Here is a 24,661-nt window from a genome sequence, read left to right as displayed (position 1 = left end):
TCCACCAATATCGAACCTTCTGTCCATCCAGGACGGACGGATCGGTCACCCAGACCCAGCATCTTTGAGATTAGCGGCATGGCTCCTCAACACCATGAATTTGCACACCTAAATATTCCTGCGAACTGTCAGGAAGTTTTAGCTAATGCTCGAGCGCCTGCTACTATTAAAACATACAAGCTAAGATGGAAGAGATTTTGCATGTGGTTTTCAATCTGTCAATATACACCCGATTCATGCAAAACCGGAACAAATTTTACCTTTCTTTCTTCATTTGGCGAGATCGGGCCTCTCCCATTCTACTTTGAAAGTGTTCTTGGCGGCGATTTAAAGGTTTCGGCAGGATGGATCTAATTCTCTTTATTCAAATAGTCATTCAGCAATTCTTCAAGGGATTGTTTCGGATGTTTCCCCCTATTCGGCGTCCACCTCCATCCTGGCATCTTAATATAGTGCTTACACGACTTATGCGGCACCCCTTCGAACCTATTCATAAAGTGGACTTAAAGTTCCTTTCTTGGAAAGTTTCTTTGCTATTGGCTCTGACATCAACAATGAGAGTCTGTGACCTTCAAGCTTTCACTATTAATCCACCTTTTCTTCAATTTACCTCAAAATCAGTAGTGCTACGCACCAATCCCAGCTTCATGCCTAAAGTACCTGCGGACTTCCATCTTAATGAACCAATCATTTTAAAGACATTCTTCCCAAATCCGCTGACAGCTGCGGAAAGGGCCTTGCATTCCCTTGACATCAGAAGATGTCTCAAGTTCTATTTACAACAGACTGCAACAATTCGTAAATCAGACCAACGGTTTGTGGCCTATGGTAGATTACGTCAAGGACATTCTGTTTCCAAACCAACCATAACTCGTTGGATTTCTGCTGCAATTTGTCTATGCCATGAACAGGCGGGAAGACCTTTGCAGGCAACCCCAAGAGCGCATTCTACGAGAGCAATTTCTTCATCTACCGCTCTCTTTGCCGGTGTGCCTCTTCATCAAATCTGCAGAGCGGTAACTTGGTCCAACAGACACACTTTTACCAAGCACTACTGTTTGGAGGCCTCAAGCGATGCAGATGCATCAGTGGGGCAAGCTGTTCTCCGCAATCTTATCAAATAACGTGAGCCTCTGTTCTCCCTCCTCCACTATGCCCTTTCTTTAATAAGACGCTTATTACATACTGTTTCTATGTCTTGAAATTGTTTTGCATAGGTTGAACTCAAATGTGTATATATATATTTTTATAGAGATGTATATTTACTATGGTACAAAGGGATGTCTTATGAGCATTATGTCCTGTACTGCTATCTACTCTGATTCAGGAATGTGAATCTATGAAAGACACCCTAAATACTGGAGAAGAACAATAGTTACTTACCTGTAATCTGTGCTTTTGCAGCGTGAATCTTTCTGGATTCACTATGCTGTGCATTATTCCGAGATCTGGTGGTTGGGTCCGGATTCGTGTTTTTTTTTTTTTTTTTTTTTTTGTAGCCCAGGTGGCCGTCGACATCCCACCATTTGGTGTACCTCTCGTGACGTCGGCGTACTTCCTGCGGAAGTTCCACCTTTGGGGCGCCATCTTCAGATTCTTTTTTCCGCTGTTGGGTCTGGATCGTCAATGTGAAACTCCAGAGTTTGAACGAAGAAAGAAGAAGAGCACGAGTTTCATCGAAGGAAAATAAAGCAAAGACTACAGAGAGGAAGAACATAGAGCCGGGACGACGAAGAAGGAAGAGAACATCGAAATCTTCGACGTCCAACGGAGAATGCGCACTCATGCACTCTGAGCGCAGGAATGGACAAAACACCTTTTAAATTCTGCCGTACCTGCCACCACAAATACGCGCAGAAGGACCAACATCCAGTCTGCAACCTTTGCCTGCCTATCGACCACGAGAGCAAGGACTGCAACGCCTGCTCCGCCTTCACGCCAAAGACCCTCCGGGTGAGAGAGAGGCAGAGGAGAGCCAACTTCAACATGGAAGGCAAGGGTAAGGCCCCGTCTCTGTACGACCTGGGCTTCTCCACCTACGATGAAGACAACATCGCCGAGGGACCTGATGACTTCACGGTCGCAGAGACCGATAAGAAAACGTCTGACAAGGTAGGAGAGACGTCGAGCACAAAACCCCCGAAAGGGCCCCGAAAACCAGACACTGACTCGAAAAAACCAGAGTCAAAGTCCTCGAAAGGAACACCGGCGCCGATAATTTCAACGACCGCGAGTGGATCCAAGGACAATAGGCCCAGCGGATCCTTCAAGAAGGACTCCCAGATGCCGAAGACCGCCGAAAAACAAGGTTCGTCGAAACAGGCCCACGAGGTGGGGCGTTCGACTTCACAAGTCAAGGCGGCGTCGACGCAAGCTCCGTCAAAAAGACCAGCGCTCGACGCCGAACATGCCTCCGAAATGGAGAAGAAAAAGAGAAGGCTCGAGGCGGAGATGGAGAGCATCCTTCAGAGGAAGAAGGAGTTCGATGAAGAGATTCACAATCCCAGCGAAACCGGCGACGGTTCTCGTCGAAGTCGAGGAGCAGGAAGAGTTAGACGCCGAAGAGCAGTCGAAAGCTCCCGAAGAAGGGGAAGAAGATCTCTATTATGAGGGAGAAGAAGAGGAGGAGGAGCAGTCGATCTACGGCTCGGCACCGTCGACGACGCAAGAGCTGGAATGGCAGGACCTCGACGCCGAAAACCCAGAAGAGCCCGTAGAGACATATCCTTCGAGGCCTTCGCCGCCAGATGATATTGGGGTGTACAACATGGTCGTCAAAAGCGCGGCAGCAGCTTTTGGCGTGAAACTAGAGGAGGAGAAACCGAAAGCAGATTTTCAACTCGAAACACTGCTACCCATCCAAACTAGGAGCCAGTTCCTCCCCATGCTCCAAAGTGTGATGAACCAAGGGAAAGAGGCGTTCAAGGACCCAGCAACATGCCGATCCATCACGCCCAGAACAGAAAAGAAATACAAACACTCCTCACAGGACCCTCCATATATCAAGGGATCTGTCACTGCTGACTCCATTATTGCATCCACGGCCACAAAAAGGGCCAAAGTCCCGGCGACCTCGGGGCCACCTCCTGACAAGGAGAGCAGAAGGATGGACCTCACTGGAAGGAAAATAGAGAGGAACGCTGCAATGCACTGGCGCATGGCGAACTCAAATGCGCTACTGAACAGGCACCAGTACCAACATTGGGACGAGATGGGGGACCTAATCAAACATCTTACCGAACAATACCAACAAAGGGCTTCCCATCTAGTGGAAGAGGGGAAGAATATAGCTCAAGACGGCATCGGACGGGGCAGAGACATCAAGCAGACTGATGGCGATAGGAATCACTGAAAGGAGACAGGCCTTGCTCAGAATTTCAGGATTCAAACAAGAGGTCCAAAAAAATATACTGAATACCCCTTTCAACGGAGAGACACTGTTCGGGGCACCGGTGGATGAGAAGCTCACCCAACTCAAAAAAGAGAATGAGACGGCAAGGTCCATGGGGCCCTGCAATTCAGGGGGATGCGAAGAGGTACCCCGACTCGGAGACCTTACGGAAGGGGAGGTAACCAGCCGGGAACGTCACACCAAAGTTTCCAGCAAGGCGAGAGCCACGGCCAACAGGGGCAGCAGAAACAAAACTGGCAGTACCAGCCTAATGGCCAGTCCTTTTGCGGTAGGGGGAACGGACGAGGACAAAGAAGAAGAGGGGGAGACCAACCCACCACAAAGTGACTTCGCACGGAGAAGATGGCTCACCCACAATATACCTCTGAGGGTGGAGCAGAAAAAGAACAAAATGGGGGGTACACAAACCAAACGCCTACGAGCATGCAACACCAGTAGGCGGAAGACTGAGGCTTTTCCTTCGGGAATGGCAAAAAATAACTACAGACAAATGGATACTCAACACCATTCAGTACGGATACTGCATAGAGTTGGAAAGGAGCCCTCCAAACAGAAAACCGAAAAGAAGGGAACACAAGACAGGAGCTAGCACAACTCGCAGAGGAGGCACTACAGCTGCGCCAAAAGGAGGCCGTAGAACCAGTACCTTTCAAGGAGAGGAACAAAGGAGTGTACTCAAACTACTTCCTGGTACCAAAGGTGGACGAGACACTAAGACCCATCCTGGATCTACGGTTCCTAAACAAGTACGTAAGGACGCAAAAATTCAAAATGACATCCCTACAGGAACTACTCCCACAGATGGGAGACGGGGACTTCATGTCCACAGTGGATCTCAAAGACGCCTACCTGCACATCCGAATGAACAGGCAGCACAAAAAACTGTTAAGGTTCACAATCAACAAAGATCACTACCAATTCACAACCCTGGCATTCGGGCTGAAGTCCGCACCAAGGGTTTTCACAAAATGCCTTGCAGCAGTAGCAGCGTACCTGCGGAGGGAAGGGATTCATGTGTATCCTTACCTCGACGACTGGCTAATAAAAGCAAGTTCACGCGAAAAATGCGAGGATCTCGCACAGCGGGTCACAAAGACACTAACGAACCTGGGGTTCTCAATACACTGGGGGAAATCATCAATGAAACCAGAGCAGGTGAAGATATTCCTGGGGGCACAGATCAACACCATAGACAGAACGGTGATGCCCAGCGACAAGAGAACAATAGCCCTGCTGAAGGAGACGCGCCTCTACCAGAAGGGGCAAGCTCTGACAGTTAGAACAGCGAGCAAGATCATGGGGATGATGGCGTCATGCATCCACCTAGTCCCCAATGTACGGCTTCACATGAGACCCTTCCAGGAATGGCTGCAACAGCAATGGTCACAGGCAAGCGGAAGTTGGGAGGATCTAGTGGTTGTTACGCACGCAGTGCAAGAGGAGATAGCATGGTGGAACAGGGAGAACATAACTATAGGAAAGCCCTTGACACCACCAAGCCCAACTGTGACCATCACCACAGACGCATCCCAGATAGGATGGGGAGCACACATGAACAAGCTCTGAGTGAGGCGTCTGTGGACTCCAGTAGATGCAGTCAGACACATCCACTACCTGGAATTGAAGACCGTACTGCTAGCCCTGAAGGCCTTCCAGAGGCAGCTATACAACCAAAAAGTGTTGATACAGATGGACAATACTACAACAATGTTCTACATCAACAAGCAGGGAGGAACACAATTGTTTCCCCTTTCCACTCTGGCACAGGAGATTTAGAGATGGGCCATCCCACTCAAAATAGACCTGCTGGCCATACACCTACCAGGGAAGGACAATGTGGAAGCCGATTGGCTCAGCAGGCAGACCTCGGCATCCCACGAGTGGGAGCTCAATGGACAGGAAACGCAAAGACTATTCAAAAGGTGGGGTACACCGACAATAGACCTGTTTGCAACTCACCAGAATGCAAAATGCCGAAACTTCGCATCCAGACAACCAGAAAAACAATCCCAGGGGAATGCCCAATGGATAAGTTGGTCAAGGCCATTTGCATACGCTTTTCCACCAATACCACTGATACACAGGGTACTCAACAAGTGCAAGACCAGCAACATGACAATGATCCTGGTGGCACCACAGTGAGCAAGACAGACCAGGTACTCACAAATAGTGGAAATGGCACAGGGCCCTCCACACAAATTCGCAAAAAGAAAGGACTTGCTCTCCATGCAGAACGGAGAGGTTCTACACCCAGAGCCAGAGAGCCTCGAACTGGCAGCTTGGCTCCTGAAGACATAGAGTTTGCACACCTTAAACTACCTCAAAGCACTATGCGAGTGCTGCGGGAGGCAAGGAGACCAACAACACGAAAATGTTATGTGGAAAAGTGGAAAAGGTTCACAATGTGGTGCAGCAAAAATAAACTGCAAAATAAATTGACAAGGGAATCAACGGTGCTTAGATACCTCACACACCTACTAAAGGCTAAACTATGCTCATCCTCGCTGAGGGTCCACCTAGCGGCGATTGTAGCTTACACACGAGGTGAGACAGGAGGGAGTTTCTTTACGGCACGAGTAGTAAAGAGATTCCTGGAAGGGGCAAAAAGAATAACACCACCAAAGAGGATGCCGCCTCCGGCATGGAACCTCAACATAGTCCTTACGGAACTTATGAAGTCGCCCTTTGAGCCCATTCACAAGGCCTCCCTTCAAATGCTAACAATGAAGACAGTATTTCTGGTGGCAATAACCTCACTGCGCAGAGTAAGCGAGCTGCAAGCGCTAACGCTGCAAGAGCCCTACATCCAGATACACAAGGACAGAGTCGTAATGAGAACGGATCCACACTTCATGCCAAAGGTGGTGTCAGCATTCCATATAAATCAGACAATTCAAATACCAAGTTTCTTTCAGAACCCAGCAACAAGCGCAGAAAGGGCACTGCACACTCTAGACGCTAGAAGGGCGGTGATGCACTACATCGAGAGAACCAAAGAACACAAGAAAACCAAGCAGTTTTTTGTGTCCTTCGCAACAAGCTTCCTGGGTAGACCAGTGACTAAAGGCACCATCGCACGATGGATTGCACTAACAATACAATTCTGCCACAAACAGGCGGGGCAAGAACTATCGGAGGGGCCACGGGCCCACTCCACAAGGAAGAAGGGAGCAACAATTGCCTTTCTGGCAAATACACCCATTCAAGACATATGCCTGGCGGCAACATGGGCTTCGGTGCACACGTTCACCAAGCACTACTGCGTGGATATACAGATGAACAAGGAAGCACAAGTAGGACAGAAGGTGCTCTAACATATATTCAACGACCAACGCTCATCTTCCACCCAGCCGCCACAGAGATAAGAAACCGCTACAAAATCTATGCACAGCATAGTGAATCCAGAAAGATTCACGCTGCAAAACGAATAGTTTCTTACCTGTCGGTGTAGTTTTGCAGTTTGAAGATCTTTCTGGATTCACTAGCGAACCCACCCACCTCCGCCAGGAAGATGAGGCAGGAGAAAAAGTTGGAAGGACAAAGACTAAAATAACAAGATAATACTGAAAGGATATATTAAAGGGAAATTACTAAAACGCCTAGGGTAAAAAAAAAAAAAAAGAGAGAGAGGAAGGGAAAAAAGAACCCGAAGATGGCGCCCCAAAGGTGGGACTTCCGCAGGAAGCACGCCGACATCACGAGAGGTACACCAAATGGTGGGACGTCGACGCCCACCTGGGCTACAAAAAAAAAAGACCACGAATCCGGACCCAACCACCAGATCGCGGAATAATGCACAGCATAGTGAATCCAGAAAGATCTTCAAGCTGCAAAACTACACCGACAGGTAAACTATTCGTTCTCCGGTATTGGTGTCTTTCATAGATTCACATGCAACCCGCCCACCTCCCCTCAGAGGCTGGTTTAGGCTGTTCTACTTTGGTTCACTCCTGTGCGAGAAAATCTGAGAGCCTGAGCCTCTGAGGAGAACATTCTGGTGGGTGCTGTCGCCTGAGTGGCTGCAGTTTGGACTGTACATAATGACTATGATCGTCATAAGTGTGGAAGTTTTTTCTTGTAGCTTAGGGCTACTTTACTTCCTGGTTTTATGTTACCAAGGTTTTTTGGTATTATATGCATAATTATTGCTTTTTTATGTACTGTGGGACTCCCACTCCGACGGGGAATGATTCAGGCATGTGAATCTATGAAAGACACCAATACTGGAGAACCACAGATTACAGGTAAGTAACTATTGTTCTTCAATTCCCATCCTTTGGATGCATTATGCGTTTTAAACTGGTGGTTGACGTACTGTGGCAGTGTTCCACAGATTGTTCCTCTGACTGTGGCTTGCCCTAATAAACGTGTTCCCCGTGTGGGGTACTTGTTTGCTATTATATAGCTCTGTTTATGTCAACTGGGCCTAAGAGTTCCTTTGGCCTCTAGGCATCCTCTGGTGGTCTTATCTGCCGTTGTACGGTGCTCGATGTTGTGCCTTGGCGTCCCCTTCTTTACGTCATTGGTCATCTTGCTTATTTGCTTCATTCTCCTTCGGAGGTTTTCGGGGTGTTCATCACGCTTTAAAGGCAGCTTCCGTCTGCCATTACGGCACCAGATGTGTTCCTCTACAACCATGTTGCATAGTTGTGGCTAGTTTATCCGTTTTTGCTATATATATATATATATATATAAGTTCCATGGGTACTCTTCTTCCTAACTCTTCACCTCTCTTCGAGGCTGCAAGGTCTGGTCCGAAGTTTCCATGTTTCAGGGACCTTTCCAGTGATGCATGCGGCATTACCAATACAGCCCTTTTTGAGTTCCGCTTACTGGGGTGGTGCCCCAGTTTTACACTGCTCCCTTCTTCGTGTTCAGTTACTGAGCGATTCTCTCTCATGGACAAGGGTTACTTTCCTTCCAGTCGGAGGGTGTGGTCTGAAATTCTGCGATTATTCCTCCGTTTCTACGCCTTAGTACTTTGGTGCCTCTGCTGCACCTTACTTCGGCTGTGCTATATTGTATCAGCTGGGCATGTGGGACGGCTCTTCTAATGTCAGTCGTCGTAGATCTAAACCCTGCGTATCTGTATTTCATGTGTTGGTTTTCACCTTGGTCTTACTGCTGCCTGGTCGAGCAGCCTTATGCTAATTTTAGCTACGCCACCTTATGGTCTCTGTAGCTGTTTGCTCTGCGCATGTTTCTGTGGTTGCCTGCATCAGCGTGCTTAAGATTGTTACTGTTCGCCACTGTTCCCTCTTTTGGGACTGGGTGTGCACTTGAAGTGTTTCTTGTCTCCGCCTGCATTTCTAAAAACATTGCTAATTTCTATCTCTTGACCTTTGGTTCTTGGCTGTAGCCTCTCCGGCCTTCCTTCCGTGGGCTAGCCTGGAATGCTCTGGTTGCATCTCTTCATGTTTCTTCTCAACCTTTGATTGGTGGTCATGTAGTGCGCCATTGCGCTGAGAGTGGTCCTTCTTCCTCTCTCTCTTTTGTTCTGGTATATGGCTGGTACCGTTTCTACCTCTCATATTAGTACAGCTATGTTGTAGCGCCATTCTGGCACTTTTGGGGATGTCTGCATCCTGTTATCTCTTGCTCTTCCGAGCTAGTTGGGTTGCTGTCTGGCTGTTCCGCCAGAGCCTTCCCCATTGTCCGTCACTCTGTTGTCGACTCAAATGCTTGGCGCATTCTGTTCTGTCGCAGACCCACCTCCCCTTTGGGGTATGGCTGTGGTATCTATTTTAAGTTAAGGAATCTGCGGCTAGATGTCTCTATCAGATGTACGATTTACTTACCTTCGGTAACGATGTATCTGGTAGAGACGTTGTCTAGCCGCAGATTCCTTAACGTCCATCCAGCCTCCCCGTTCTGTGAGGACCTTGCCAAGTGGGGTTCTCCGCTGGCCCCTTTTATAGTTGGCATTGGTTTTTCTCTCATGGGTGCTCACATTGTTGCGTCCCTTTGAGATTTGCCATAATACAGCTGACTCCCTCTCAGGGGTTTCTGTTACCATAATACAGCTGACTCCCTCTCAAGGGTTTCTTACCTGTAAAATGATGCCTTTTGATTAACCTTCACCAGGAGATTCCTCTTCATTTTCTTATCTTCTCCTGCTGCCATTCCTCCCGCCTTCTCTATTGGCTCAGGGTTCTAGTCTCCTCTACAGTCGTCTTCTTTGGGCATCTGTTGACTTCTGTTTCAGACCTCCATTACTAATGGGGAAGTGCCAGTCTTTTCATACCTTCCTGCGGTGGACTGTTCTCTCTGTGCTCCGTTCTTGCTAGACGACAGTTCTACATGGTACTGACAGTCTATTTATGTGTGTTGTTCTGCATGGTAATAAGTCTATTTCTGTCTGTTGAGATATTCTTCCCTTGTTGCACTTGGGAAGGGTCTTCGCTTAGCTTGCGGGGTTCTTTTTCACAGCTCTTTCACTTATATGTAGGCAGTTTCTAATTCTGTCTTTTACGATGGTGTCTTGAACCATCCTCCTTATTTATTCACGGATTTTCCTCCCTCGCACACTGTTCCCATATTTTCCCAGTTTTTTTGTTGGTGGCTCCGCGTTGTCGCGGAAAAGTTTCTCCGAAGAAAACTGACGTCAGCGCGCCGGGAGGGACTTATATGACCTCGCTGACCTCACGTACGTGGACGATGTCAGGGCGGGGTCGTGTGGCGCCGTCCCCCGGCGCGCAGAGGTGCTGCTGCAAAAATAATTCCGGATCCAGTGTGACGCCTGGGAATATTCTAAGTTAAGGAATCTGCGGCTAGACAACGTCTCTACCAGATACATCGTTACCGAAGGTAAGTAACTCGTACTTATGGCATTCTGTGGAGAAGGAGAGACCCCATTACAAAGACTTCTAAAGAGCACTTAGCTTTTATATCGATCGTAACAGAGAACACTGTGTAGACAATCTGCTCTTTGTTAGGTTAGCAGGAGCTAAGAAGGGGAAAGTTGTGTAGAAAAAGACCATCTCTCACTGGATCTTGAACTGCATAAAATCTGCTACGCATCAACCAAAAAGCAGCTCTTGGGGCTAATTAAGGGCTCCTTCCACCAGAGCCAAGGCTGCTACCTCTGCATTATAGCACGGTGTGTCTGTCCTGGACTTTTGTGAGGTGGCTGCATGGGCATCCCTCATGAAGCACTACTGTTTGGACAGCCAGTTTTGCCGAGAGGGACATTTCGCTTTGACCTGATTCGCTGACCCAACTCCGAATAGGTATTGCTTTGGTATCTATTCAAAAGGTGGGGAATCTGCGGTAAGAAGTCTGTCAGAAGAACAAATTGCTTACCTTCAGTAATGCTGTTTATGGTACAGAAGGTATCTAACTGCAGATTCTTCGCCTTCCCTTCCTCTCCATTCTGTGAACCTGACTCTGCCCTGAAAAATATCCCAAGTCTAGGAATCTACACACTGGTGGATGGCAATTTGCTGTTTGGGCTCAGCATCTGGGGGTATAGACTGCCTAGAAAGCAACTCGCGTCAGTGTGCTGGAGTGTCTATTGGCTTTGCACGTAATTTATGGAGTTGAACACAGTCATTCTGGTGCTGCATGGCACCACCTACCTGCACACAGATGTACTGCTCAAAGGTTTCCAGATTTAGTCCGACGCTTAGGGAAATAATCAAAATGGGGAGGAATTTCAAAAGATGTGTCATCTATGGTTAGATAGTGTCTACCAAAAAGAGCATTACCGAAGGTAAGCAGTTTGTTCTTTGAGAACCTCCGTGCTCTAGTGAATTGACTTTGTAAAGAGTACATTCTTAACCCCTTTTCCCAGGATGGAAAGCGATGAGGAGAATGAGAATCCAGACAGCATCGTCCCTGCCTCCTCCCCAGAGAGTGTACTAGAAGAGGAGACGACACGCTTCCCATTGCTGACAGATCTAAAAGTTGAGCATGATGATAGAGCTCTCTCACCAGTTATTCCACTCATCCCAAGAGTCTGTATCCCAGGTCAGTAGGCAGAGGCTTCACTCTATGACAATGATACTTTGTTTTGGGGGTTCTTTCTGTGCCTTTTTTGTCTCACTAACTGAGATGCAGAAGAGAAAAATTAAGGATCTGTGTTTTCTTGAAAACTCCCAGTTCCGTATGTCAGAACACAGTCATTCTCAACTGCAGTCACTGTTTTAAGTTGAACTAGAAGGCCATCAAAGCAGTGACTGTCAGGCTACCCCTGGTAACACAATGTTGGGGATGTTTGAGTTGACTTTCTTTGGCTCATGCACGTCTTTGGTACATATGTGCCTGTTTTTTAGGACAGGTTGATGAACACTCCATGTATTTAAGTGCCATTCATCTTCTATGTCACCACGCTGCCTCTCGTACCCAACTGGTTTTCCAAGCTAATAATAAATGACTTGTGAATTGTATTTTATTTCTTTTTAAGGAGTAAGCATGGTTAAGTAGTTTATTATAATGATTTTGAGTGAGTATATTTTCATATTGTAAATGTTTGTGGGCGAAAAGTCTAAAAAAAAAAAAAACTGATTAGTTAGAATAATAATCCACACATTGCTAATAAGAGCTGTCCTGCATTGTTAAATCTTGATTGTCATAAATATTAGAATTTGCCTGCCCACAGGCAGGATGTAGGAAAGCTTTTTTACAATACATATATCAATTACAATAATAAAATGCATAACCATTTATCGAGCCGATCTACGGCTGGCTGTTGTGGTGGGAATGACCCCTGCATGGTAATTTGGCATGGGCCCCCTCTCCGAGTGCCTGAATGGCTGTGAAAACTGGTATCCTGACTTTTTATTTTTCGTCCTGTCACGCATTACCTAGCAGGTGCGTAGGTCCCAAGGCTAGTCTCTGAACTTGTGAGATCTATGAACTGTTCTGTGACCTAGAGGGGCACACCAAGCATGCTATTATATTAGACAGTGGAGTACTTTCATTGCCATGGGGGAAATAACATAAAGCAGTCGTGGCGTCCTACTGTGTGTTGTGAATTTGCGGTATGACCAGATCTTCTTTAGTGTTGATGAGAGCGTGGTTTACTGACCCCCTCTTGTTCTTCTGTTAAATAAAACACAGAACCTTACGCTGACATTATATTGTGTGTGTAGATATGCAGCACATACATGGTAGTAGGACTCTGGTGTGTGAGTAGAGTACTGGGACCTGTGGATTCTTGTTGATTTCTCTGGTTATGCATGGAACCAAAAATGGCTTCCTCAGACAGTGAAACTTTATTGCTTGTATTACTGTGGCTGGAAGGTGAAGACCGAGACACTGAAGCGAGGAGGATGGAGACGGGGCTACCTTTTGAAATCCCATGAGAGCCTTATTAGCAAAGGATTGCTAGTTATTTCTTTCTGAGCACTGCCAGTTGGTAGATGATAGTGATAAGAAGTCGAGCTACAGTGACTGTTTTCAAGATAAGGACTTTTCTAAGCCAGGCCTTCCCTTTTGTCGCTCTCTGCACTAGGCTGCCATCACCTTTCTGAAGTAGATCTTGCATGTCACTGTGCCCTTGGTTTGGATTCTCCTGCTTGGAGCCAGCTCCATGCTCTTGAGAGCCGTCGCTTTGCCTAAAGCTTGTGTCTGGGGAACAGCTTGAAAATGATGTTTGAAGGAGAACTACCCTAAGCTGGTTCAGAAGCCTTAAACAGTTGTAGGAAGCTGGCTCTGTATATACTATACCAAAATGAGGTAAAGTGTGCACAGAGTCCAGTGGAACCTCAAAGGTAGGCAGAGGTAAAAGTAGATAGCACCTTACTCTCTATTTGTGGTAGTGTGGGCGAGCAGTAAGGCTTTTTCAGAGGGTAGTGTTAAGCATTTGTTGTACACACTCAATCAGCAAATGTTATCACACACTGTAGGAAGCTGGGTTTCTGTTGCAGTAGCCCCCCCCCCCCCCACACTTTTTGCCAGACTACTGATGCACTTTGACTCTGTGCCCTGGAACCATGCAAATCAGGTTCCCAGGGCCTGTGTTCTTTCCCACAACTGTACCTTGTACCCCCAATTGGCACCTCTCTGGCCACGTCAGTCCCTTGTACCAAGGTCACTGTTGCCAGGGAAGGCCTGTAAGGGCTGCAGCACTTATTGTCCCCACCCTTAGTGGCCCTGCACCTTTATATACACACACACACACACACACACACACACACACACTGCCATTGCAGGCTACGTGTTTTGGTGCCCTGGCATAGGTCGTCCACCCCTTTAGCTGGATGCACTATACCAGTGGTGAGGGTACAGATGCATGAGCCCTGCACCCCTACAGTGCGTAGACCAATTCTTAGACATTGTAAGTGCAGTAATGCCATTACGAGTATATGGTGCTGGGAGTTTGTCATTACGAACTCCACAGCATCATAATCTCTTTACTGAAAATTGAGAAGTTTGGTATCAAACATCTCAGCACATTAAACCCACACTGATGCCAGTGTGGGATTTAATGAAGCATGCATTCAGAGGCCATCTTAGAGATGCCTCCTGAAAAACGACCAGCCCCTGGTAAGGTGAAATCTGACCTCAAATACACCCCTGCATCCAGCCGCCCTACACCCTGGAGAAGAAAACCCGAGGTGCAGCTACGCCCCTGAGCCCTCCAACTTACATGTCTAGCTGTTGGTTCCTCCGGGAAGTCTTCCTGGACCGAGCCTGCAGCTAAAAAACAAAAACGGCAATCCCCATTGAAAACAACGGGGCACCCGACGGCAAAACAGCATTCTGCACCCAACCGGCCATTCACCGTTGCAGGTCTACTTTGCAGGCTAACAGCAGGAGCTTTGCTCCCACAACCTTGTGGCCTGCTCGTGCGCAGCCACCGACCAAAGGCCCCCTATCTCCCATTGGATAACATTGGGCCTCAGCACTCTGCCCCGGCCGCCCTAGTGCCTGCTGAGGGTGTTTCAAGGGTGCATCCTTGACCCTGGGGGAACCCTGGGTTCGAGGCATATGAGCTGCAGATCACACACTTAGGATAGTAGATCGCCATCTGGTGTTGGGCTTGGATGCTTGCAGGTTGTTGTTGTCTTCGGAAGAAGTCTTTGGTCACGAGATAGGTGACTCCTCCCTTGGACGACAGTGCGCATAGGCATCAACTCCATCGTTGGATTGTTTTTTTCCGCCATTGGGTTCAGATGCAACTTTTCCGCTCAGGTTGGAAATATCAATTCCAAGCTTTTCGAAGCCAAAAACTTCACAACTAAACATCGAACACCTTCATCCTCGACATCGATTACATCGGCTATCACCAGAACACGACGAGTCCAGCTGTCCAGCCTGCGCATCCTTTCGATCCAAAAAGACCATTCGAACCCTGGTTCTAACCCCAGAATACCAACTGCCACAACAAAGTATTTACCTGTTAACTGATAACTTCATTACTCTCCATAGGAATACATTGACAGTTTTTTCTTGAAAAATGTTTTGAGTGTAGAGTTGATTTGTATGAAAACCTGAAAAACTACAACTGTACCAAAACTGATTTACTTACCTTTTCTCTAGGAAATATCCCAGTGTGATATCTAGGCATATTACACTGAGTAGAAAAAGTAACTTATAAAGTAATCTGAAAAGTAATTTCGACAGTTTGACTTACCTGTATTTCAATCAACTGCATTTGAGCCTGCTGTCAATTGTAAAACACTACATAAGATTTTGCAAAGTATTTATTTCACTTACCTGTGCCAGGCTTCGCTTGGTTCTAGAAATAAAATAACTGAATAATATTTGTATACAAAAACAATTGGTCTCTGTATGAAGGTGGAAGGTGGCTCTCTCTTTAAAATGGACTCCATGTACCCTAGGTACATACCCAATTGGTAAGGATCACCTTATTGGACCCTGTACAGTGTACCCTAGGTACCCAGGGCATAGGTGTACCCTAGGCCTACCAGGGGCTGCAGCATGTATTATGCCACCCCTGGCCTGGCCTTACAATCAGACACAACTGGCTGATCACTCAGCTGGGGCAGGGTCGTGTAATCACCCCTTGCTTAGATATAGTATACCTATATCTACACTCACAATAGACACGTGTACCTATCAGCCACTCCTATGGCAGGCCTTAACAATCCTGGAGGCAGAGTGCTTGGTAACATGTGAGATGGTGCTCTAGCATGAGCTGAGCCTGTCTACAGCTTTCGGAACCATGTCCTTATAGCTGTTCTATGATACGCCTACCATATACTCTTAAGTACCTTATAATCTTACACGGTTATGGTAACTATGGTTTGGCTTTATCGAAACATGTCGTGTAAGGTGTCTAACACTAGGGAATAATACCCCCATACCATTTCTGGTGATGAGGATATTATTCCTCCCTTCTAGAGGGAGAGACATGTTAAAATCCTACTTTGCTGTTTAACTCTGACCAAAGCCTCAGCATCACCAAATGGATGCTGCTGCCACAGACACGAGTCTGACCTCCTGCAGCTGGGAGCCCTCCCAGCCAGGGAGGCCTGGACAATAGGTTTCCTGCTTGGGGAGGTGCTAGCACCTCCCCAGACAGACTTTAGTGTATTGGGGCAGGGAGGGCTGAAAGGAATGAGACATGCCTGGGGCACACAAGGTGTTCCATGCATAGTCCAGTTCAAACCGGTGCTGGGGCACTCCAGCCCCAGTACTGGCGCGAAACTGGACAAAGGGAAGGGGGTGTAACCACCCCCCTCCCTGGTCCCACCCATAGGAGGGACCTAGCAGGTAACCCAGCCCCCCAGATTAGTATAATAGTGGGAGCTGAGTCCCTAGGACTTTGGATTATCCTGATAAACTGAACTTGAACAGAAACTCTGGACCTTCGACATTCGACTACGGAAGAAGACTGAAGAATCTCCCTTGTGGCCAAGGAGTGACCACCCTGTGCAAACAGGCACCATCAAGCGACCTGCCGTTTGCTTTGCCCGAAGCTCTACGAGGAATCGACTGCAGAGCCCGACCAGCGCCTTGACTTCCAGACTTCTCTTAACCCTGATCCACATCCACAGCAAAGCTGAGATCCGTGGAGGCGACGAGAGACGTGGGACCGGCTACCTGGGAAAATTAGCGACTTGCTTCCAGCGCAGCTTCTGAGGCATCCTCGAAGTTGTGCTCTTGGGATTGAGAGGCCCCAACCCCGAGCACCATCTGCACCGCAGATCAGCCCTCCACACTCCACGAGTTCTGCATGGGGCCCTTCTGCATTTTCCTGCTCGACGCGTCTGTCCGGTTGCTTGCCCGTTGGCTAGTAGCCTTTGTGACGATGAACATTGAACTTTCCACCACTGGTTTGGCTCCTCCAGACTGGCCCTTGCTTCCCTGCAAAACAGAAGCACCTCAGGCCTTCCTGGTCTGCAACAGAAGCAAATCCTTCATTCTGCGTGGGTTGCGCTTGTCAAGGCTTGTTGTGTCCCAACTCGACATCGACACCGCCGACAGCAAGAGCCCTCGTGGGACAGCTCGACTCCTGGTTCTGGTCATCCTCGATGCCTCCTGGTACCCGTGGCTGCTGCGACAAGCTTCACCTCTTCACCTGCATCTTCACGACTTCGCCTGGTTCCTTCCTGGTTCCTTCCCTGCTCCTGGCTGGTGACCTAGACTCTGTCCCCTCTGCTTGCAGGTATCCTCCTAGCTGATTCCATCCTTGGAATCCACCGGACACTCTTCACTGACTGCCTGTCAGCAACTTTCTTCAGGCATCCATAGGAGTCGACGACGAAACCCGACGCAAGTTCACACCTATGCACCCGCAGCCCCTGGGCTAGGTAACGAGTTCTCCGGTGCTCACAAGGGTATTGACTATCCAAGTGTCTAGTTTCCAAGTCTCTAACTCCTAGTTCCTTCCGAAGTGTCCTAAAACTCTTAATTTCTAAATACTACTATTTCTATCGACTTTAACGCATTACGCGTGAGTGTTTCCACTCTCCACCTGAATCCCGTGGGCCTCCCACTGCCTAGCAACTGATAGGATAGTGTAGCCCCAGCGATTCCCTAGGCCTAGGCCTAACCTGTGTTCGTGACAGTGGTTCTTATACCACTTACTTAGTATATGGTTTGCGTGGCCCCTAGGGCCTAACTGTATTACTTACCTGTGTGACTTATGTATGCTTAAATAAGACTGTGTTGTACTTACCTCGAATCTCATAAAGAGTGTTGAGGGTATTTTGACTAGAATAAATATATTCTATTTTTATAATATATCTGTTGTTGTGTCCTTTCATTTGGTATTCAAGGGATTGCAAATGGTATATCAGCTGGCTTCACATGCCATACAGAGTTTAGCCTAAGACTGCTCTTGTCCATGCTACCACTAGGATAGCTGGTCTATAAGTTTGACTTTACAACCAATCACCATAAGGGTTGTTTGGACTGATACAAGGTGTACACTAGAACTAGTGACATCATATATCAGGCCAACTTCTCAAAGTCTGCGTTCAGTCATTGAGTGTGTGACATAATTTGCTGATTGAGTGTGTACAACAAATGCTTAGCACTACCCTCTGATAAAGCCTTACTGCTCGCCCACACTACCACAAATAGAGAGCAAGGTGCTATCTACTTTTACCTCTGCCTACCTTTGGGGTTCCACTTGGCTTTGTGCACCCTATACCTCACTTTGGTATATTATATACAGAGCCAGCATCCTACATTGGTGGATCAGTGGTGGGATATACAACTTTGCATTTGTTGGACTACTTGGCTACCACCTGATCACACAGCAGATCTCTTAAATTGTCTGTAGAATTCATTTTTTTTTTTCAAATTGGCATTTTTGCAAAATTCCTAAAAGTCTTGTTAGGGCCTTGGTTAAGTCCCTTTAGCTAGGGTTAGAAGGGTTAGAAATCTTTTAACTATGTCTCTTAACAAGAACCCAGCTGTTAGTGAAGATAACCATAATGACACCGAGGATCAGGTTGAGGAGCTTGGCCTCACCCCTTACCTTCACTTGTTTTTCAAGGAGGAAAGGTCCCTATGTAAAATTAAAAACATAACCATGGGGTCCCATCCCACCAAACAAAAGCTCCAGGAGCTGTTGGCTGTGTATGCAAAGGACCGCCCATCTAAAAATGGTGAAGACCAATCAGATGAGAAAAAAGATGGAGGGGATGAGGACACAGTCCAACCCCCCCACCCCCACTACATAGGGCGCGAAGGGCCCCCTGTGGCCCTGAACCCAAAAATCAACCTCTCAGTACCTAGATCCCACACAGGTGGGTCAGGCACTACTGAGGACATTGAGGACAGCCTCAATGAGGAGGACATCCTGCTAGCCAGGTTGACCAAAATATTAGACCTAGAGACCAGTCTCCTGGCTCTAGAAAAAGAAAGAGCAGAGATGGGCCTAGGACCCATCAATGGTGGCAGCAATTTAAAAAATATAGAAAAAGAAGGATCCTATGATCTCAAAACACCCCAAAGGGATTGTCCCTAAATTTGAGGAAGGTGATGATATCACCAAGTGGTTCACAGCCTTTGAGAGGGCTTGTGAAGCCAGAAGGGTGAAGAAAACTCACTGGGGGCACTCCTTTGGGAACTGTTCTCTGGTAAGTGCATAGACAGACTTCTGAGCCTTAGAGGGGCAGATACTGGGGCTTATGACCTCAGGAAGAGAACTCTGAGGGGTTTGGAGCCGCAACTGAGGATTCAGGGGGGTGCTCAGAAAACCGAGTCATCCCTGGGTGGAATTTGTAGACTACTCAGTTAAGACACTAGATGGCTGGTTGACTGGAAGTAAGGTGCAAGATTATGATAGTCTTTATAATTTGTTCATGAAGGAACACTTATTAAGTAATTGCATTGATGAAAAGTTGCATCAGTATCTGGTAGACCTAGGACCAATTTCTACCCAAGGATTGGGAAAGGAGGCAGACCGTTGGTCCAAGACAAGGATAACTAGGACGTCCGCTGGTGGTGACCAAAAGAAAGGGGTTACAAAACCTCCCCAGAGGAAAGACAGTGAGCCTCTTAAAAATCAAGTAAGGAGTCCCAGGTAGCCCCCCAAAAACCTGTCCAGGAGGGTGGGCCCAAAGACACCTCACAAACTAAAATTGGGTACCAAGGTAAGAGTTGGGATCCCAACAAGGTATGGTGTCACAACTGTCAAAAGGCAGGACACCACACCAAGGACACTAGCTGTCCTAAAAAAAAATGACAGCCCCTGGTGTAGCTCCAGGGGTTGCCAGTGTACCTTTGGAGGGTGATTCCTCAGATGAGGACGACCTCCTGGCCTTCAACTGTAAAGTGGGCCCAAAAGGTGAGTTGCAGATTCCAGAGAGGAGTAGACACTTCCACCACCTACTGGTGAATGGAATCCCGCCACTGCCCTGAGAGATACCTGTGCCAGTCAAACTGTGGTGCATGAAAGGTTGGTTCTCTCAAACTAGTATGTCCCAGGAGAAACAAAAAGAGTAAGGGCTGTCCCAGGGGGTGTCACTGTTACTCCTGTGGTGGTAGTGCTCCTAGAAATAGCTGGGTCCCTTAGATGGAGAAAGGTGGTAGTCAGTAAAGACCTCCCCCTTGATTGTCTCCTTGGGAATGACCACCCAGAGGTTAGTCTGAGCCAAAGGGAGGTACTGGTCGAATGCCAGACCTTACCCAAGAAACCTGGGGGGGGCTCAACCTGCATTTGGTGCAGCTAGGCCCCAAAAGAAAAAGAAGAGACAGTGTAGGAAATGTAGACAACTGTTGCCACAGTTCCAGTAGGCCAGGGAGATTCTATCCCAGTAAGGGAGAACTCTAAAATTGGCACTGGTGAAGTCCCCCCAGCCAACAAATAGACTTGACTAGTCAGGCAACTGTCCAGCCTGAGTGGGTGGCTCCTCAGCTGGCAGAACAGAGGGTGGAAGAAGGGTGTTCACTACCAAGTGAAACAGCAGATAGGCCCCCCAGAACCCAACGAAGACTGTAAGTTAGCCACTTCACCTGCCAGGGAAGAGCTAAAAGGTGTGGTTCTAGGCACTGACAGCTGTTAGTAGCCTCTGCTGGGAATTAGCCTTCATGGCAGCTCTGTCCTTGGCATGGTGGCCTAGACCCCTGCTAACTAGCAAGTTAGGCCCCCTTACCCTATTTGTCATGGTGGGGTTGCTCAAGCTGTGGGTAACCTCTGTGGGTAAGCTGGACTTTGTCCTAGCTAAACTAGAATTTGCAGAGGTAGGCACTTCTGAACCCAAACTAAAAAGGTGGGTTGGAAACACTAAAGAGCTAGGAAAGGAGCTTTGGGAATTGGGTCCTGAAACTGTTGAGGTAGTTCAGCTCCCCAACGGAACTCACCTGGACAGAAGGATGTAAGGCAGAGTAGGCACTGCAACTTTCATCCCACTTCCTCTACTCTTCCTCGCCTGAAAGACTCTCCCAGGTTTGGCTTAGTCTCCTGGCTTGTGTGAGAAGTTGGGGTTCTGTTACAGTAACCCTCCCACTTTTTGCCAGACTATTGATGCACTTTGACTTGATGTGCCCTGGGTCCCTGCCAATCAGGTTCCCAGGGCCTGTGTTCTTTCCCAAAAACTGTACCCAAATGGCATCTCTGGGCACAGGTCAGCCCCTGGTAAATGGTACCACAGGTACCCAGGGCACTGTGACCAGGGAAGACCTAATGGCTGCAGCACTTATTGTTCCACCCTTAGAGGCCCTGTACCTTTACTCTCACACACTGCCTTTGCAGGTTGTGTGTCTTGGTGCAGAACAAAGTGAAGTGGACATGGCACACATCCCTGTGTGCCAAGCCTACAGCCCTCTGCCCTGGCATAGATCCGTCACCTCTCTAGCTGGGTGCACTATACCAGTGGTGAGGGTACAGGTGCATGAGACCTGTATCCCTACAGTGTCTAAGTCCATTCTTAGACATTGTAAGTGCAGTGCTGCCTTTTAAGAGTATATGGTGCAGTGAGTTTGTCATTACAAACTCCACAGCAACATAAGGGCTACACTGAAAACTGAGAAATTTGGTATCAAACTTCTCAGCACATTAAACCCACACTGATGCCCGTGTGGGATTTAATGAAAAATGCACACAGAGGGCATCTTAGAGATGCCCCTTGAAAAACGACCTACCACTAGTGTCCAGGCTGAGTGGCTGCTTTCAGCTGCCACCACCAGACATGATTCTGGACCCCTGGTTCGAGAGCCTGCTGCTCACAGGGGCCTGAAACAATGCACACCCTGGGACAAGGTACCAAGCCTCCTCCTCCAGGATTGGCAGGGTCTTCAAAGGGGAAGCTTCAAAGGCTTGCCGCGGTTGTGAGCTTCCACAAGCCACTTCCTGCTTTCAGCAACTGGTCCCCACTGGTTCTGACCCCCACTTTGGGCGGGAGAAACGGTGGGAAAAACAAGTGAGGAATAGAGGTGTGCCCACCTCTGCTAACTCCACCCTGCAGGTGGAGGAGGCGAGGTGAAGCACAACTCAGTGCCTGCCATCTTGCAGATGGGGGGAGCCAGCCAACCAGGGAAAGGCTTATACCCCTCGCCCGCTGGAGGGTGGCATAATAGGGGGGTATACCCACCCCAGGGAAGTGACCGATTGGTCCCAACCTTTTACCTACCTTTAATGCCCTTAAATCTAGTATTTAGGGGCACCCCTGAGCCTTGCTTCCTCAGACAAGAAACCAGAAGAAGGAAAGAAGGACCGAACAGCTGTGCCGAAGCTAACAAGAGGACGACGACCACTGACTTTGCCCCAGCCCTCTTGGCCTGTCCCCACATCGAACCTGTTCCAGCAAATCCCGGTGTGTCCTGCAGCCAGCAACCTCGAGAAACCTGGGGGACCTGCCTGCCTTCAATCCCAAAGACTTTCTCCCGTAAACACTGGAAAATGGATCCGCGAGTTTGCCCCACTCTGCATTCGATGCCCGAGTTAGAGTGGCCCAACACCAAGAGGAGGTCTTCCCCAGCCGACACCTGTAGCCTCAAACCGGAAGGTCCCTCCAACCGCGACCAGGAGCTGGTAAGAAGATCTGACCCTAAAAGGCACCCCTGCATCCGACGCCCCACGGCCTTGGGTGGCCCAACCGACGGTGCCTAACCAACACCTAACATCCCAACTTACCTCTCCAAGTGGTGATCGTACCCAGAAGACCTTCGCCCCTGAGCCTGCAGTGCTTTTGCAAACCGGAGACTCCCCATTGAAAGCTACAGGCCACCAGGCGCCAAAACAGCACTCTGCACCCGGGCCGCCCCAGTTCCGCTGAGGGTGCATCTATTGTGCTGGCCTACACCCCCATTTGCCCTGAGCTTCAGTCCAGGAGCTTTGCTCCCACAACCCAGTTGCCTGCTCATCAGCAGCCACCAACCGGGGGTCCCCTATCCCCCATTGGATAACACTGAGCCTCCACACACGGCCGCCCTAGTGCCACTAAGGGTGTAACAAGAGTGCATCTTTGTTCCTGGGGGACACCCGGGTCTAACCGCAGAATACTAGCTCCCACAACAAAGTACTTACCTTTGAACCGATAACACTATGTTCGAGGCATATGAGCAGTAGATCGTATACTTGTGCATAGATCGCCATCTGGTGTTGGGCTTGGATGGTTGCACTTTGTTTTTGTCTTGGAAGAAGTCTTTTGTAGTCACGAGGCAGGTGACTCCTCCCTAGGACGATAGTGCGCTTGGGCATCGACGCCATCGGGTTCGGATGTGATTTGCTGCGCTCCGTGTCGGTTTCGAACCCCCCTTCGACGCGCACTTCCTCTACACTTGACGGTATTGTCTCGATCGCGTTTCCCTCTCAACGCGCATCTTTAAAAACAAACTCCTTGATTTTTGATGCAGGCCATTGGGCCTCTCCGCGCCGACCACGCCTGCAGTCAATGGAAAAGACTCCTTTCAAAAATGCCCCGGGTGTAGTGCTAAGTTCCCACTCACGGATTTGCACGAGGTTTGTAACCTCTGCCTCTCCCCGGAGCACGAAGACAAGAACTGCGAGGCTTGTTTATTTTTCAGGTCGGAGAAAACCAACCGTGATCGTTGGGCTCGACATCACAAAATGTCTTGCTGAAGCGGCTCGATTCCGGACATCTTCCCTGCTGATCCCAATCTCCAGCCGGAACAACAAGGTGATGAAGAAGACCTCTCTGTCGAAGAGGAGACTGTCACCCCGGCTCAGCGGTCCGTGAGTACCGGAACCCCTCTCCCAAAAAACAAACCTAAGGCCCCGGTAGCACCCTCGAACTCGGGTCCACACCGGCAACATGTCTCAGATGCCCCGCCCTCGGGCCCGGCTATGAAACCTAAAGATAAGCCTTTCGGCTCGGGCCAACTCCATTCCGGTGCCAAAAAGTCACCTTCTGCACCGAAGCACAAGACCAAAGATGTGCCACGCCCTTCTTCGTCGACGCCGAAGACAGCCTTAACGCCAAAACCCTTGGTGCCGAAACATACCAAGGTCTTCGGAGCCGAAAAAAATCACGGAGTCACAAACTCCTAGCCAATAACCTAAAGAGTCCAAGACCCCACAGAAACCCTAAGACACTCGCTCCAAAGAACATTTTGACCCAAAATCTTCGGCACTAAAAAAAAACATTTTGCCCACACAAACTGTACCTGATTTTTTGGACCCAAAACAAAAAACTTTGTATAGATCCAGAGACTGGCAAAGTCGTCGCCAAGCCTCCAAAAAAGAGGAAACTGGACACTTCAGAGGAATCTGAAATACCCTTGAAAAGAAAGGAAATGAGTACTAACACCTCCCCACCTCCTTCTCCTCCCCCAGCTGATCCAAATCTTCTCATTTCTCCACCACATTCCCCACAACATATTATTTTACCTCAAACATCAGATACTGAGGATGATCATACCAATGGGGGTGGGAATATAGATCTACATGGGGATGATGATGCACATCCCATCCCACATGACGTAGACCCTTGGGATGACTACAACACAGATCCCGACCCACATAATGACCTGGACCTCTCTCCATCTAGGCCCATCACCACCAGATGACAATATTGGGTTTGCGCAACTTATCAATAGGGCTGCCTAATACCACGGGGTACAGTTACATTCTGGTCCCTTAGAGGAAGATTTTTTACTTGAAACCTTTGCACCCTTGCAAAAGTCCATGCACACCCTGCCAATGTTAAGGCATGCTCAAACAAGCCCCAGAAGTTTTTAAAGACCCTGTCAGAGCCAGGATTCTAAACACCAGACTAGATAAAAAGTACAAGGCAGCTCCCAATGACCCAATTTACATTTAAAGATCTGAAAGAAACACGTTAGTTAGATTCCTCACCTTAGAATATCCCCAAGCATCAGGCTGGATCCGGAAGATTTTTCGTTAGCAATACCCTTGCGCGTCGC

General features: G+C 48.4%; 1 protein-coding gene across 7 annotated transcripts in view; it reads left to right on the top strand.

Moving 5' to 3' along the window:
* The window catches only part of KMT2D (lysine methyltransferase 2D), a 1,389,531-nt gene that overhangs the window by 1,205,860 nt on the left and 159,010 nt on the right, over positions 1 to 24,661 (top strand). For all 7 annotated transcript variants that reach the window (XM_085600422.1, XM_085600421.1, XM_085600420.1 and 4 more), the window contains one exon: positions 11,205 to 11,380. In XM_085600422.1, the coding sequence (XP_085456548.1) occupies positions 11,205 to 11,380 (176 nt within the window). The remainder of the gene's footprint in view (positions 1 to 11,204; positions 11,381 to 24,661) is intronic.

The sequence above is a fragment of the Triturus cristatus genome, chromosome 4_2 (assembly GCF_964204655.1).
Source record: "Triturus cristatus chromosome 4_2, aTriCri1.1, whole genome shotgun sequence".
NCBI lineage: Eukaryota > Metazoa > Chordata > Amphibia > Caudata > Salamandridae > Triturus > Triturus cristatus.
Note: the sequence above shows the minus strand (reverse complement) of the source record. Positions and strands in the feature narration are given on the sequence as shown.